This window comes from Sinocyclocheilus rhinocerous, unplaced genomic scaffold, assembly GCF_001515625.1.
Source record: "Sinocyclocheilus rhinocerous isolate Xijiao unplaced genomic scaffold, SAMN03320098_v1.1 scaffold148, whole genome shotgun sequence".
NCBI lineage: Eukaryota > Metazoa > Chordata > Actinopteri > Cypriniformes > Cyprinidae > Sinocyclocheilus > Sinocyclocheilus rhinocerous.
In genome coordinates, this window is record NW_015653472.1 from 1211987 (window position 1) to 1230097 (window position 18111).

The 18111-nt window shown below is 38.6% G+C and overlaps 1 protein-coding gene across 1 annotated transcript; it reads right to left on the reverse strand.

Annotated features, from left to right (window-relative positions):
• Positions 1-211: 211 nt before the first annotated feature.
• On the reverse strand, positions 212-18075 carry LOC107716118 (rho guanine nucleotide exchange factor 19-like). The gene is made up of 16 exons (XM_016522452.1): positions 17994-18075; positions 6666-7320; positions 5727-6224; positions 5451-5583; positions 5279-5358; positions 4959-5194; positions 4675-4835; positions 4414-4566; positions 4169-4298; positions 3928-4002; positions 3765-3854; positions 3236-3399; positions 2920-3078; positions 2681-2760; positions 696-800; positions 212-582 (listed from the first exon to the last, which is right to left on the reverse strand). The coding sequence occupies exons 2-16, from the start codon at positions 7297-7299 to the stop codon at positions 425-427; spliced, it is 2856 nt and encodes a 951-aa protein (XP_016377938.1). The 5' UTR covers positions 7300-7320; positions 17994-18075; the 3' UTR covers positions 212-424.
• Between the last annotated feature and the right edge of the window lie 36 nt (positions 18076-18111).

Consider the following 18111-nt stretch of genomic DNA (forward strand, 5'->3'; position numbering starts at 1 on the left):
TTTTTCATTTGTCAAGGAAACAATAATGTCAATGAATGTCAAAATTCATTTGTAAAATTTAAATGCATCGTGTTATTTTATCTTAATATTCAAACATTAGTGTAATAATTAATTAACTATTTTTAAATATATTTGAAAAACTTTGCAAAGTGATTTATATGCATTTTTTATTTTTAATTTAATGAATAATTTTATTTTTTTTATGTGGCACTTCTAATCCTCCATAGATGCGATGCATAGTTTTATTCATCCTATCTGCAATAAATTTTTGATTTTTATAGCATACCTTACTAAAGCTAAAATGTTAGCCATGGAAATCTGAAATATTCACACAAATTTGCAGTGACTCACAAATTTTCTCTGGTTTGGTAAACCAGATGATACAACTAGCTTTAGGTAAAACAATGTCCCATACTTCAAGGTCTCAGAGAGTCTCTCCCTCTAATTTTTGTGAGACACATTTAATGCGAATGTTTTCACGGAGGTTTCGCAAACGAGCACTGCGGCTTGTGATCTCCTCCACGTACGTTTTGGGGAACCAGCCCCTCTCTCCATCCGACAACCGGATCCCCTCTACCCACCCTGAGAATTGAAAACATAAATGGTCATTTATCTCTACTTTGCAGTCCTCCAGCTTCTCTTCTTCAAAGGGAAAAATGGAGTGTAGCCAGAGGAAAGGAAATGATTTTCCTTACCATCACTTGTAATTGTTACAGCTTGAAGGATGTCTGCCTTCTCCAGCGTTAACTCATCATGCTCCTGAGACTGGTAGCTCTTTATGCACTGGACTTGAGATAGATCTGTAAAGACAAATGCAGACATTAAATTTGAAGATTTTCTATGAAAACATAAGTCTTAGCATCACAAGGCAGACTGTACACAAAACGTTAGGGGTAATAATGAGAACTGATGAGCAATCTTTTGTTGTTTAAACCTGCATGCTATGCTGTGGAACACAAAATTAACTTTTTTTTTAAATGGTATGTTCCATCTAAAGACGCTTCAAAATATGTTTTTGTTCAACAGAAGAAATATGGTCATAGAGGTGTTTCAAATGAGCTCAAAAGGGAAATGTATATAAATAATTACAGTTAATTATGATTAATTACAATTATTGATATCAGCTGCCTGTAGTAACTGTAGCAGAATTAAATTGCCATCAACCAATCTGTTCATCCAGCGAAAAGTTCATTTCAACTCTAGGGAAGGATATTTCCGTGGCCACAGAAGATACTTTCATATAGTATTAATGCACTAGAGCATGTAGTAAGGATCAAAATCGTAAAGGGACATTAATTTGCAGGGCAGAATCAGAAACTCATGTAATTTGTGCACAAGCGTTTTATTAACTAAACACTAACACAAACTAGTCAAACAAACAAACAAACAAACAATCACTCGTACATGGGAAAGGGCAAATGAGGTGTGATGGATGAAACCATCAGGAAAAACCAGAGAATGAAGCTATGAAAAGAGTCAGTTAACCACCTGAGTGAAACCATCAGCGCCGTTTTAGAACGGGGTCTACAGCTTATACTAAACCTCTGTTTCGTTTAGTTAAATGTACGATACTTGCATTGCCTTGGCCTGGAACGAGCGTACGGATGCAGTCTCGGATGAAAGTCTTGATGGTTTGGAGGTTCGGTGGTGTAGGAGTCGCGATCACCTTCTTCCGGGTTTGAAGAGTGATGAACTCCAAAGATGTTCTGACTCGATGGTGATTGGGAGTTTCTTCCCAGTGGAAAGTGAAAAAGAGCTAAGAGAGACATCAGCTGAGATCCTAGGATCTTTGGTGAATGTAAAGTCAAGGCCGAAGCCTGGTGCAGACTTAAGGGTTGCAGAAGCGTTCTAGCTCACATCCTCATGTTCTCAGAATCGAACAGAACCGCAGACTGACTGAGGCGGGTCACTGATGTGAGAGCTTTATCTCCTATAGAGCTCACACCTCCGGGAGGTCACAGAGCCAATGGTGGCTTTCACTTTTGGAGGGAAAATTTACGACTCTTTGTCTTAGAGCATGGTATTTTGCATATGTGTGTCTTTCCTAAGGGTAAATGAATTGTGAGTTTCTCTGCCCGCATTCCTTTGGGCAATAAAACCGGTGATATCAGCATTGGTTGCCATGGAACCAGAGGCCTGTTCTGCCTTTCTGAGGTGTTAGATGCATTTCGGGGGAAGGGTCCATAGACCCTCATAGTTGGTTTGTTGACTGAGGGGTGTTACAGAGTATTTGTTAAACATAACTAAAACAAATTGTGTGTCTGATTGGTCCAGATGCTACAGAGGTTTGGAAAGACACGAGAGTGAATAAGTAATGAGACAATTTCCAGTTTTGGGTGAACTATTCCTTTTAGAGTTTTATTTGAGGCACTTAGTTCACAAGTAAACAGAATAGTCTTGAGCAGAACTGTGTATTCCACTATGTTTTCAATGTTATGTCAGTGAAATAACTGATGACTTTGTATGTCAGGCAGAACAGTCCAAACTGCTTAGTTTAACATAGCCAAACTTTTGACTTTCATCATAAAGTATCTGGACTATCTGGTACACACTGGCGATTATCCACCTAATGCTACCAGCCACAATTCACTTTTTACATACCATTTAAATAGCAGCTTTGAGTTTGAAATGTAGTTAAATCTGAAATGCATGACAAGAGTGAGACAAAGAATTTACATACCATCATTTTCATTGGTCTGCTCAATAGCTGTCTTTGGATCGGCGGGAAACATAGCTGTTATCCACCTCTGTTTGCTGCTCCTACATATAAAACAGAATGTTCTTGACTTCGTTTTAAACTTAGTTTTATGCATCCTGTGAGGACATATTTTCAATATGTTAATGTGTGGCTTGTTATTTTCAAGGAAAATTATTTTCATTTTGGATGTTAATATTTTCGAATGATGCGAATGTCCTCACTCTGTGGGTGACTTGAGCAGGATCTGGTGTTTTAGCTGTTGTCCCTCACATAACTGCAGATAGAAGATGAAGCCTGAGATTCCCTGAAGTTTCTGGCTTAGATCTTTCACCTTGAGGTCTTCAATCTTTGCATGTACAAACACCATAAACTTCCACGTGCTGTAGAGAAGGGACAGGTTTTGTAGCAGACTTATTATCATTTACACAAGGTTTTCAACTGGGTTTGTTTCAGAATCCAGATATTACACTGGACATTAAAGGACACATTTGCTTGTTTTCTCTTTTTCTTTTTGCCTCTCTTTCCCATTAGACTTACTCCTTCCTTCTGGACAACAGAAGACAGTCATTAAACAGGTGAAGGTACACAGGCCGAGTGGTAAGTTTAAACTTAGACCCAGAAATATTCAAGTTCTGTGTGTCCACTTCTAGCAGTTCACCATGTTTGACCAGCCAGCGAGACTGAGAGATGAGAGGAAAAATCTAAAATGAAACAAAAAAAACACAAACTGACAAGCCAGTAATATGAAAACATGATGCCAGAAGTGTCATGCTCAATCAAACTGATTGAACGCAACTTCCAAAACCAATTATTTATTTTGTACTGTATACTTGATCATTATTGTAAGTAAAGTCTTTGATAAAATTTAAATGCAACTTTCAGTTAATAAAACTTTACTTTTGGAAAGAACAAAGTAGTCCAAAAAAAAATTTGTGAATGGCACAAAATGAGCCAGGGCTGCCACTGGCACCTCAGTAATAATACAAATAAAATTGGTTTCAGATGCCCCTGCATGATATACAATACATATCTAATTAAACATTAAAATGAATGCCCAATGTTATACCTTGCCCTCAAAGTGAATTTTCTTGTTTAGATGAATTAGTTCTTCCATCCTCTTCATGGACTGCACACTGGAGTTACATTCCCTTATAATCTAGTGAAACAGAGCAGATTTAGTTTTAATTTTCATATTCTTCTAAAACCTGGTCCTCTCTTACTTTACTCACCTTTTTAAGCTCATTAAGTGCTTTGGTGGCAGTGTCCTCATCTCGTGATCCAGGCGTTGTTCTCTTTAGGATATTCTATAATGGACACAATTCATTACCACAAGATAATTTAATTTAATTTTGTAAGCCTTGTTCTAAAGCTTGATGATAATTTTCAACTTTTAAGATAGCTTCAGAAAATAGAAAAAATGGAATCTGTGCCCTCTATCACTGTCACTTTTAGAAGAGCATGGTGGAATACCTCCACTAGCATTTTGAGGCGTGTGATCCTTTGAAAAGGAAGGATAAGGAATGATGTAAGAGGCAGCCTCTGGCATACTGGGTCCTCTTCCAGGCGGGCAAGGATTCCAGGGAAACGGGGATTCTCTTGCCTAACAGAACACAATAAAGCAAACGAATAAACTTCTTTAATGGCAATAATGCAATATACAACACACACATTGTTATGCTTGTTAGATAACTGTTTTATAGTAAAAGACTGTTTACAGTAGCCGCTGATAGGTCTGTTCCTGATAGGCTTGATTGGTGACATAAGGCAGATAAACCCGCCGCAGTGCAGGACAGTGGTCAAGGACAATGTCACACACATCAAAACGCAGAATGTCCCCTTCTAACCTATGCTCCAAATCTTGAAGAAATCTGTGGACATGAGGAGAATTGAATTGGAGAGAGAAAAAAAACAGGGATAGTTTACGTCTCTGATGAAGGCTAACTCTTTCAAAAACAGCAAAAATTTTCATTATTCACCTTTCACTGACTTCTTTCACATCAGGCAGTTTAGAGAAAAGCCACTGCCTCTCCTGTGTCCCAAGACACTCACACAGCTCAGGAGACATCATAAAATGGTCAACTACAATAGACAAACTGCGTATGTATGAGGCCTCCGACGTCACCAACTCAAACTTGGCCTAAAATGAGAAAACAAGTCAAGATAAAATGAATTGTTTCTTTCTCAGCAAAATGTGCTGGTTGATAAAAAAAACAAAACAAAACAAAACGAAAAAAACAGACTTTCAGAATGTTGGAGTCACCTCCTGCAGTTTACGCTCTTCATTGCTGAAGTTGTCAAGTTGTCCACTGGACCGAACATCAGGAATATCCTGCCAAAGGGAAAAGGCGGAGCCTCGAGATGAGCGGAATGAACTGGATGGGGACAGGTTGCAAGAGGACACAGAGTCTCTTTCTTCATCGGTTCCTGGCTCCGCCCCCTGCTGCCTCTGTATCTCTCTGTTAATAGCAACGTCACTGTATTCCTGATACAAAATCACTGAGAGAGAGAGGAAGAGAAAACTGGTAAATAATACTATATATATATATATAAAATTCCAGATTTGTTGTTTATTGGACTTACAGTTCGGCAAGAAGCGTGATAGGCGTTTAGAGCTACTGGGAGGACTGTCTCCATCCTCATCAATGGAAACCTTTCTCATACTGTGAAAAAACAGTACAAATGTTAAATGTTAAAACAGAATGTATTATATTCTACTCATTACTTTTGTTCTCTAGCTGAGTTTTAGAGCCACCGTTGCTTGGAACTCTTCCTTTGCTGTGGCAGATTACAGTCAGCAGAGGGCAGAGGTGGTGCAGACCCCACTGGACTATGTGGTGCACTGTCACCTGATCCCCCTGAGAAGCGATGTCTGGAGTTGGGTTTGTCTACAAACAGACAAGGGAGGGAGAAGGTATACAAAAGGAATAGAGCTGAAAATATAACACTGAAGTGTGATCATGACATCACAGCACAAGACTTTCACAATAAAGTCTTTCATTAGCCAAATCAGTCCTGATGAGTCACTTACAGTCTGAGCTGAGGTTTCCAGACAGGTGGCGGTCCCGGGAGGCCACACGAGCAGAAAGAGACTTGCCCAGCTTAAGGGTAAAAGAGTTTTTCCTCTGGGAGAGTTGTAGACGAGAGATGAGCTCAGAGGCAGAGAAGCGCCGGCGCTCGTCTGCTGAGCGAGAACGGGACAGAGGCAGTGAGGTCCCACTGTTAAGGGCAGGGCCTTCCAGAGAACCACAGTCCTCATCATTTACGCCCCCCTCCGATCTGGCATCCTCCTGAGGGGGGTCTAAGAAAGGTTTTGGAGGCGTTGGTATGGTAAGAAGAGAGAGGTCCTCATCTACCCCTGGGAGAGAGCTGGAACTATGGGATGTGGGTATGGTAGAACCCACCATGCCAAGGCCTCCTTCAACAAACGATTCGAAGGATGTTGGAAGCAGGTAATCACACTCCACACCTGGGCTGCTGAGAGACCCATCACTCAGAGTGTCTGGAGAGTACACCCTCATCTTGCGCCCTATTAACGACAAGGCATATTGAGTGGAACTATCCACTTGTACATTCATCTCTAGTTTTAACAGACACAATCACTTTAGCACAGTAGTACAAGCTTTAGCCGTGTTGCTGGAGGCCTGTCAGCAGCACAGATTTTGGACATCTCCCTTATCATACACACTTGATTCAACTCATCAACCGGTTAGTAGAGATTCCCACATCCAAAATGTGTACTGTGTTTAGGAGCCTCCAGGGACAGGCTTGGGCACCACTGTGTCACAGTGTGTTAAAACATCTGAAAGAAACTTAGCATGCTATTAAGGATTGCACTAAGCACTAATCAGAAAGCTCTTGCACAGTTTAAAGAGTGGTGAAAGTAACCCTGCACTGTGACAAACTATTTGTTGTTTAAAGCAGGAATGTAGGAACAATGTGTCAAGACTTAAGTGAAAGAGGCACTTACTTATGGACTTCTCCTTTATGGATCCCAAAGAGGTGCGTCTTTGAAGGCGAAATGGGTCCAGACTCTGGAAATCTAAGGGGGAAGGGGGGGAGCTTAGCTGCTGAGGCTCCAAAGAGTTCCTGTTCTCAGGTTCATATGTATGGGATAGAGGCAGAAACAAGTCTCGAGAACTGAGACCCTTAACTCCTGGTTCAGGTTTTTTATAAACTGTTTCAGGTAAAACAGTAATGGGTGTCCACATCTGATCCAGAACCCCTTCCACGTTATTGGTATCCTGGGTCAAATAATTGTCCAGTGTTGTGTCTGTACTCCCATTCTCGACAAAATCAGATGGACCATTTCCATTGCATCTGACAGGCTTGGAGCAAAGAGAGGAACTACAATTTTCCAGTGTGTGTGATTGGAAACCATTAACGCTTGGCTGTTGAAGGTCAATGAAAGCCAACGTCTCTTGCTGACACACAGCAATGTGTTGATGCTGTCGCAGGAGAGGCCTGCCTTCCCTAGAGTCGCTCAGAGCCTGGGTCTCAACTGAGCCTGGGAACCACATGTCAGAGCTCTCGCCTCTGCAATGGAACGCTTGGAGGTGAGGCTGGAAATCAAGGAGAGGAGAGAATCCATAGCCGGGGAGCATGGCTCAGGAGGCACATGGGTACTGCACAGAAATTAGGAAAGAAAAACAGACAGAAACAAATGTAAGATATTATAACTTGCATAACTATCACCCACATAACTATTGTCTTGACAGACGCCGCATCTCCAAATTTGAGCACAGTGGAGTAGATCCCTCTGGCCAATGTTTTTGTTGTGCCAGCACAGATTTATGCACAGTAAAGCTTGGCTCCTCTCTGCAGTTCTTAGTGGATTTGGTGTTCCACTGGGTAAAGTTAAGTCTCTCTGAACAGGCTCTGCTCTTCCTCCTGTGGCAGACTTGGCTCAGTTGCTGCTGCTGCATCTTCCTGTTCTAATTAAAGAGCGCAGCATGCAGCCCTAATCCTCTATACTTGTCTACATCATTTACAGCTGGATTCCTTACTCAAAACTGCTTCTGTAATGCAGCTTCTGTATGAAGATATCAAGGCAGTCATACGAGGACACTCCATTCTCTCCAACTATGATAATGGGCAAGTGTCTAGTCTTGCTAGCAGCTTATACCTGAGATGGAATGCTTCACGAAAAGGACCCTGACTGAGAAGGTCATCTTGGAAGAGTTTTTTCATACATATTTCCCATGTTTCCAAACAGCTCTCTATTTACCCAAACAAATCTAGGTCATGGGAGAAGCAACGCTTATTAGTATTCAGTGTCTTGCCCTGAGGGACAGGCAAGCCTGAGATAGCTTGAGCTATGACATTTCCTGGGCTAATAAAGCAATGAAGGCTCAGCAAACTGTCAGTGCTGATGACCCACATCTGCCTTATTCACTGACCCATGAAATGAAGAAAGATGTTTTCTAAACTTGGAGGTGAAATGCACCAAAGGATGCTAGTTGGGCTGCCCCTAGGTGCCTTAAACTCTACCTAACATGCAATTTAGGTGTATGTATGTTATCAACCAACAAATATAATGTAAAACTAAATAAATCATTGTTTAATGTGATAGTTTTGAAACTATCTATTGCTAATCTTTAAACCCTCAAACAACATCTGTACTTCTATTTCTTTCTTTTTTTTGAGAGGACACAAAAGAACCTGAGTCTCCCCCATCTCAGTTTCTCTTTTAAAGCTGAATGTACACACAGCTAAATCCAACTGCACGATTCAATATGATCCACAAGCAAAAACACAATCTGACCCTCTACTGATAAAAACTATACCCACATCTGTACAACAAACACACTGCACAAATGGTTACCTGTTCCCTACTCTAAACAAAGGTCCCTTTATTTCTCCAGAGAATGCTGTTAGGTGCAAAGGAGATGTCAGATTTAAGGAATGAATCTGGATTCTTTACATGCACACATAAATAAAAGTCAATTGGTCAGTTGTTATTCTTCGTTTAATGTCTTTGTAATCTATAATCATAATATAATTACTTTATTTCTTCCTCTGAAATGACTTTTCTTTTCTGCTCATGTAATGATTGTGTGGGCTATTAGATAATGTAAGCCAAAAACCAAAGAGATATTAAGGCAATGCTTTAACAAACTCACATTTGCCATATGGTCTTTCTTGCTAAATATCCTATGTCACTTAGAAGTATGTCAAATCATGCATGCAAAACTTGGGAACTGTGGAAAAATATAAATGTAACACTCTTTACACAAATTAAATGTACTGTACAAATAGTAGGAGTAATTTTGTGAATGCTGTGCATAGCTATTACTATAACATAAATTCAATAATACACTGCATTACAGCCCATTACAATACAGCTATTCCATACATTCAGTTTGATGTCTTACCCATTTTACAATATTTAGTCAAATCCACCATGTAATTTTCCATGTTCTCAACATATTATTTCCTTATGTTTTGGTCTTTGTTGTATACATTCTCCCTGTAATTTTGGAGGGTTCCTGTAAGTCAGGACGTCAACAAAGTAAATGAATAGAAAACTACCATCTTCATTGTAGCTACAGTATATGATTAAAGAAAACAATGCTGCAAAAGCCAATGGAGGCTGTTAGGAACCACATGAATCCACAAATATAACTAAAACATTCAGCAATGTCAACAATAACAATGAGGGCAAATTTTGTATTTGAAATTAAGCAAAATATCTTTTTTTTATAGCGTATAGCTGTCACTAAGTCACATTAAGTCCTAGTGTAAAATACATTTTTATAAATGCCAGGTTCTGTCATGAAACTCTAGATGGCGCAGGCAGATGGGTCGTTAATGCAAACTGATGATATTCACAGCCTTAAACTACTTGGCAGAAGCTGATTGGTTCATGTTGCATACACAGCCAATAAGCTTGCTGCTTTACAATTAAATGGCTGGTTCGCATCCACTAGAGCAGCGGTTCTCAATTCCAGTCCTCGCGTACCCCCGCTCTGCACGTTTTGCATGTCTCTCTTTGTTAACACACCTGATTCAGATCATCATCTCGTTAGAAGTGAGCTCCGTGCATGAACTGTGTTCCGATTGACATGGTCCCTACACAGTGTCCATTGCTCCCTACTCCCTGCGCAGGGGAAATCCATTGAAGTTTACTTCACTTCGGAATATAAATTTACAGATTTGCGCTGCGCCGCTGCCTGCAGCGTCTTCACACACATACGAAACTTACTAGAGAAGCGTGAATTGGGACATAATATACCTCTGTAAATAAATACAATTTAAATTCACGTCTCGCACACTTAAATGCCCTTTGTATGGAACATACTGTATACGCTCCCTTCAAACTGGAATCATGGCGGAATATCCGGTAATGTCCACTTCGCAGGGCACTTACAGTCAAATATAACAAATGTCTGAAGCAATAAGAGAAACATACAAAATGTGCAGAGCAGGGGTACGCGAGGACTGGAATTGAGAACCGCTGCACTAGAGGGAACCCTCCACCTTCCCCAGCTCCACCTGTATAGATCTGTTACGGGTTATTTTATATGCTATTTGTGTGGTAGCAGTATGTCTTAAATACTCACAGCACCGTATCGTACGTTGGCAGCAGCAAGTTCCTGTACTTGCTTTGCAGCAGCAGCAATAATCTACAACAACAGCAACGACCAACAGCAAAAGCAATTCAGCAGCGTAGCAGATCTATTCCAACAAGACTAATTACGCAAATACACTAACATTGTCATATCCATTACCATGCTAAAATCTGCAGAGATGTCATGATAGAAATAACTATACACAATTTTTAGTCACAGTGAAAGCACCAAAAAGACCACAAATAGCCTTTCCCCTCTTAATTTCTAGAATTTTTTGCTTGTTTGAGCACAGGGTCTAACAGTGTGGTGTCATAGGCTTATGTTTGTATGTTACATTGCTCTGAAGCAGGCTGACACCGCTGGTCTAATTGGTCTGTGACAGAGAGCTAAGATTCAGGGTGCATCATGGCATCTGCCTTTCACACTCACACTTCAGCTCATTTTCAGCTGTTGCAACTTGATGGCAATATGCAGGGGCTAACAAAACAAAAGACAGACATAATTAGTCAAATATTAAAGAGATAGTTCACTGAAAAAATTATATTCTGGCTTTATATACTCATTACTTGAAAACATTCAGGTTTTGATTATTTTGATCAACAGTTTGGTCGTTCCAAACCTGAATGTTTTGATGATGGATTGTAGTTTGGAAAAGTATGGAAAAGAACTGTGTAGCAGTTATTCAAAAAGTCTCCATGGGAAAAAAAACAGAATACAGATTTAGTACAATATAAGTAAATGATGACAGAATTTTCATTTTTAACTGAACTATACCTTTAATAGTTTCCTGGCATGACGTGGCCTTAAAATATACAGCACTTTTATTGTAAAAGGTTAATACTTAACTTTTAAAGCTATACAGACTGTGAACCTAATTTTAAGCAACTGTTTGCTGCCCTAAGACTAATTTGACTGTTCACTTTTCTTTAAATAACGTCATGGATTACTTTATAATGGACACCTAATTTGTAAAAGTATTTTTCTAGAAAAAAAATTGTAGAGATTATCATATCATTGCAGATTACGTATATATAGGAGCATTTAAATTCTGATGGGGTGAGTGAGGACATCTGGAGGTGAAGAACACTTCTTTGTTTATGTTTGGTGTGGGGTCTGATCCCTCAAAGTGCCTGAGGCCTTCCTCCACCTACTCCATCAAGACAGACACCGAAATCCCTTTTCACATTCACAAAGCATTGACGTTGCCCTCAACCCTCTCAACTCCAAACACAACAGAGAGAGAAGCCCATAGGTGTAACAATACCTGGTTTAAGGTATTATTATAACAAGCTGAGCTTCTTTAGACCACCTTGAACCCCACAGTCTCATCTTAGAGAAAAATGTTACCACATCTTTAGGACATCTGTGCACTCACCTTCTTTCAACATTAACACCTCCCATACTAGACACACCCAGTCAAATACAGGAGCGTTAGGCACACAAGCACAAGCGCTGAGTGTGGAAACAATTATTACATTGATTTTACGTTTTTTTACATTTAACATTGTTCTGATTGAATAATCCATCTGTAGGATATTTAAGAAGGTACCGCACTGCTTCACATTAAAGTCCCGCCTAGGTTTGGTTAGGCACTTGCTTAGTCTCTCACTTAAATTTAAGCGCTTTCAAATCTCTTTGAAGGTTTAATTGTAGACACTTATGTTTTTTATTGCAAGCATTACTTGTTAATGTTCATTTAATAGAAAACAAGTTGCAACAGGGACTTTACATTAATTTATTGATCTACAAATCAACAAATAACCCAAAAAGCATCAACAAGGAAAAATTTTTTTAAAAAGTATTTCTAAGAGAGAAAATCAAAGCAAATTGCTTAAAATCAAGTAAAATCAAACTGCCCCAAATGAATGCATGTTCTTTGTGTTATTGTGAGCGATTCCTTAGTGCATGTTATTACAAAGACAAAATAGTTTGTCTTCTTAATCTTTAAATCAGAACATAATAACTTGCTTTTCTTCTGAAATTATTTTGCTTGTCCGTCCACGTTACTTACTGGATGTTAAACAATAGCAAAATAAGTATTTAGGCATTGTTTTAGCTAACTCACATTAGGTCTGTCTCGATTCGGCTGCGTAACGCTTATTTTGGAGATCCAATCAATTCCCAATAGATAAAATCAAGTCCCGCCCCTACAGTTTACACTTGGAAATACATCAGATTATGAAAGTAAAATGGGTTGCAAACATCTCTTTGTCAGGTCACGGTATCATGATTTACAATTAAAATTGACATGACACTCACTAGCCCTGTTGATGTTTGTAAGATTTATACAGCTCAATCAGTTCTTTAACATACCGTTAAATTTGTCACATTGAAAAGATGACCTATTTTCACCACTCCATTTACGTCACACTCATTCACACTCAACTTCCTGTTTTCTTTCACTCACTGCTCAGGAGGTGAACTGAGCCAGGCAAATGCTCCCCCTCCCTCTGCTTTATTATGGACAGGTAAAGACTAGTCACTCAGAACAGCTTGTTTTGAAATGTGATCGCTATACTGCATACACCTTGAGACTGGCCATGCAGCAGACCAAAGTTAGTGTTTGTGACATTTTAACATGCAGATATAACAATTTTAATGCACAAGTGGTGCAGTATAAATAGTCTAAAGTTAATTTTTTATTTATTAAAATGCAAAAAAAAAAAAAAATACTAAGAATAAATTATAGTTAATGCATGAATATTTTGCAAAATAAAGAAGGTAAAATAATGGTTCATTAAATGAACTAAAAACAAAAACAGTGAGTGCTATACTAAATTTTATTTCAATATGTTTTAAACTTTTTTAAAAATCATGGGAAATCGCCACATAATACCTGCATTGCTGGTATTTCTTAAGATTTTCTCTGAGAGACTGCATTCAGGTCAATCCATGTAATAAAACTCACACAAATTGTTTTATTCACATTAGGGCCAAGCCAGCCGAGCGCCTGAAAAGCCTGAAGGCTGCGTAGCTAAACAGGTGTGTCCAGAGCAGAGCCAAAAAAAAAGCCTTTTACACATACCTGTAGGGCTTGGCTTTTTCAGGATCGCTTTTCATAGACAAACACAAATATGTGCACCATGCAAAAAACAAAACTCATCCACTCCTGCACTGACATACATTTGTGCAAACGTACACAAAAATATGTCAAGATATCCGCACCTCCTGTCATTAAGAACTAACTTATTAGCTTTTTATAGGAAAATGTTCCTATGTTTTTAAACCATAAAAAGTTCCTTCAAATGACAAATAAAAAGTGATAGAGCCTTCCAACAATCATAACCTGTTTCTTTTATAGTATAGTCTTGAAATTCAATGGCCGTTTGTAAAAGCAAAATGAGGACACAATATAAATGGTTAACCATTAAGCCTTTTGTTAGCCAAAGAAAAGCAAGTTCATTATCATGGTCGACCCCCAAACCCAACAAAGATCTCTGACACTTTCCACATTCCCCAAATAACTGCGCTTCTGTCATTCCACTTAAATTGCCCAGTAAGCTGTACCCGAGTACAAACAAGAGTCTTGTCTGTCTGAGCTCACGCAACAAGAACAGGCCTCATTTGTGTGTCTGCATCCTATCTGTGCTGACTATTGGGGGAGGCACTAATAGCGTGCAGTCACACAAACAAGGTCTGTTCTTATTGCTCCCCAAACCTCTTCCGTCACCATCTGTTCATTCCGCAGGTGAGCTCTGCTGTTTTTTTAGCCCTTACACGCCCTTTAAGGCCAGGCAGACTAACAGAGTTGAGTGAAGGGGCTTTAGATACCCATTCCACCCCGAGTGGCCCTGTTGACCTGAATGCGGCAAGCTAAATGAAGGTAAGTGAGGAGAGAACGTTTTTGCATGCGAAGAGCTAGAACGGAGTATTATTGGATGTGGCATGGCGTCCTTTTCCCCAGACTGCATCTCTGGTACATGTAGGAGCAGATACAGAATCAGCCTGTTGCCTCCAACTGACAGGTGATGGGGCAGGTGCTCCTTACACAGGACAGACCATGGGAGGGACAGGGAGGAGTTAAGAGTTTGCTTTATGGGATAAAATGAACTGAAAATCGGTCTCAGAAATTGCATGCATTACACTAAAGTCAAACGATACAAATAACTATTTCTGACATGACAGTGACAAAAAGTACCGTGGTTGCACCATGGTGACTGAATACCATGGAAACCATGGAACTGATTTATTACCATATTTATATATCATGGCGTGTGGGTCAATGGCGTAAAAGAGCGATAAAGTAAAAATGTCTCTAAAAATGTCATGTGGTGTAACCATAAAAAATGTACATTTATGACAAAGTAAAAAGCATATTTTGGTTACACCTTGAACACAAATGAGTATATCTTAATCATTATTTTAAAAATATATATTTTATATATTAAATATATATGTATTTATATTTTTTTATATTTAAAAAAAAATAATACATATACTGTATATAAAGAATCATTTAAAAAAAATCAAATATCATATACATACAAAAAATTCTAAGAAATACTACCATGTTACTTTCATAATTGGATGTATTTCAAAGTGTAATCTACCTAATAAGATTTCCTTTTTTTTCCATTTGCCTTTTTTTCTTCAGTATGAAACCCAGACACTTATATCACCCTGATATTAATTTACTTTATGTCCTAAAAATATCTAGATTAATTTTAATTCAGAAATTACAAACATGCTCATCGTAGAAGATGTGTACTCATTGCAATTTTAATGAATTTTTTTAATCAATTAATTGATCTGACACAAAAAATGACGTCTTAACATTGACCTTAAAGAGTAAAAAACAGTGTATTTTCCTTGTACACATGCTAGATCAGTTGTATTGTTACCAAACATGCCGTGCCATCTATTGCTCCCTCCAGTCTGTTCTTATCTCTACCAGCATATACAGTATGAGCAATCCAGACCTGCTGAGAACTATGAGAATGCAATGAGTCATACAAACACACACATAGACTGGCACGGCCGAGATGGAGGAGCGGCAAGCCACAGGTTACGATAGACATTCCAAGGGTCTGGCCGCCTCCACTATCTCTCTGATGTTCATATCTGCCAACATGTTAACTAAAGCACAGCGTCATCAAACCACATCCTGTGGGATCCATCCATGCTCAAACACACATCCTACAAATTCAATGTCTTCATGGGTCTTTAGTCATAGATGTCAATGGAGATGAAGGAATGGTTTCACAGAGAATTCAAAAAGGTCACCAGGTCCATGTAGTCTGCATGTATAAAAATCACCTGATCTCACTACATTCAAAAAGAACCCATTTTTGAGGGATATAATGACTCTAATACTAAAAGGATATCTCTTACACATCCAATGGTGTTATGCAGCAAATGCAGACAATGGTTTCTGAGGCTATACAGGATGAGAATGAATAAGGCAGGGAGATTTTATTGTGACATGATACTTTTTTGTTTACCCCACATCCTCATGTGGGCATTCACTCATGACTCACGTTAAATGGATCACAGTTTCCAGGCAAATGACCTAAACTTGGATGTTATAAAGCCAGTTTAAGCTGCGAGGTTTCTGCTTTTTAATAATTTCCTCTGGGCAGCTGGGATAATTGCTATTACCGCACAGCAGTGTAGAGGAGAACATAAAGCCTTCCATCAGACAGGTGCTAGGTCATAAAGAGGATGTCACACCCTCCCGCTCAGAAAGAAAAGAAAACACTCTCCAAAACACATGCTCCACACATGGTATGGAACAATCAGTCTATATGACCTTATAAGAAAACAGACAAATTTGTTAAATTATACTAAAAGTAATATTAAACCCTATCAATATGAAAGCAAACATTTCTTATCAATCTCTCCTAAGAGCAAATTATCTGGACTTTGCTATCCACAATTATTTTATAGCTTTACTCTTTTACTGCATATCAACAATGATATCATTTGTGTCATTTTTTTATTCTCCTAATAAATCGATCTGGGACAAAGTTAAAATGTAAATGACACATATCCGGGAACTTAATTAGGTTTTATGAGTTCTAAAAGAGCAACATCAATGCACATGTCTTCATTCCTATGACAAACAAACAATTCATTGTGTATCACACATGGTATGGAACAATCAGTCTATATGACCTTATAAGAAAACAGACAAGTAAGTCACATGCACATTAATAGACACACAAAATGACGATGCTACAGCACTCTATTAATCATGACTTCGATGGAAGATCATATTGTCCAGATTTATGACAGCTGAGTAAATAATCAAGCAAGTAGACAGATCTCCTGTTTAAAAACAGATGTAGATGTACTATTGATTTTACAGAATGAACTGCCATGTTATTTTCATAACTTCCCATCATTGTTAACTAATATATATATAAAAATCTGTTTATATCAGCAAAAAAACAACTGCCAAAAAAGGAGATATGCATGAGGATAACTGACCAGCACAAAGCCCAGCAAAAAAACTGACATTTCTATATTGTTACACACAGTAAAGAACTCTGACACTGAGTTCATGGCTGTGCTGCCTTCTATCCATGTGCAGTTCTTTTACAGCGTGTTCCAGACATGCAGTCACCTGCCCCTCACATCAACAGAAGCTCACGTATGCACACACTTACCATATCTGCTCCCTGCAGCAGTAGAATATTCAGGGCTCATATCCAGCGCAATCTATCACACTATTATACATGCAACATTAAGTAGCTTGCAAGCGATCGGTAGCACAGGCATATTTGCATCTGATTTGATATATGTTAGCAGGGCTGGAGGACAGTGTTTCTGCTTGCTATACCAGGATTTTATAAACTGGACCATATCCCAGGCGTATCATGAGATTTGTCTATGCAGGTGATGAGTGGCAAATCAAAACATTATACTCCATGCATGAGCATCTGTTCAAGCAAGAAAAAATTGTTTGGCATTACAACCCAGCAGGACAGATATAAATGATATAATAGAAGTTTAGTGACCTTAAACATTCACCGTGTCACCCAGTAAACAGGAAGCAGTCATAATTCTGTTGGCAGCAATATTACAATGTCAAAAAGTACCAATAGACGAAATAAAGATTCAGCCGCAGTCAACAACCAGGAAGAATCAAAAATCTGAGACCACTAGTGACAATGTTTTAATTAAAAAATAATAATAAAATAAATTTAAAGTTTACTTTTGTTATATAGTAATAATACAAACATATTTATAAAATACAAATATAATACATTTAATTTATGTAATAGTTTCGTATGAACAACAATGTGAGTGAATTTGAATTGAAAAACTGATATGAATTTCATACTTTCTTAGTATGCCAGCAGCACACAAGCTGCATGAAGTCCACAGTTTTGTGTTAAACCTGATGTCCATTTTCTCAATCATGATTTAAGATGATCTAAACAGAATCTTGAGCTTCAGTGGAAGCAAGAACATCTGACTGTCTGTACAAAGTAGTTCACATGATCAACTTCATTTACTTGATTAGTGACCTAAAAATTGTGCATCTGAAATATGTCTTCTTCATTGCATTGTTTCTTTGTTTTCAAAATTCGAAGGCTTTTCATTTATTTCCTAGATTAAATTAGATTCTGAATCCCAGATTTCCAGTGTGGTCTCAGACTGTTGGTCCACTAAAGCTAGTTTAACACAAAATATAGTCTTTCCACAGAACAATGTGGTGACATCATCTCAAATGCAACAGATCTCCACAGATTTAGATTTACTGTACAAAAAAAAAAATCTACCTCATTTGTATCAGTGGACTGTGGGCTGGATAGGGTCCAACTCCAGTGTGCGAATCCAAGTCATCCAGGATTGTGGCTGAGGTGTTATAGTGTCCATGACTGCCTTGTGTTCCTCTCG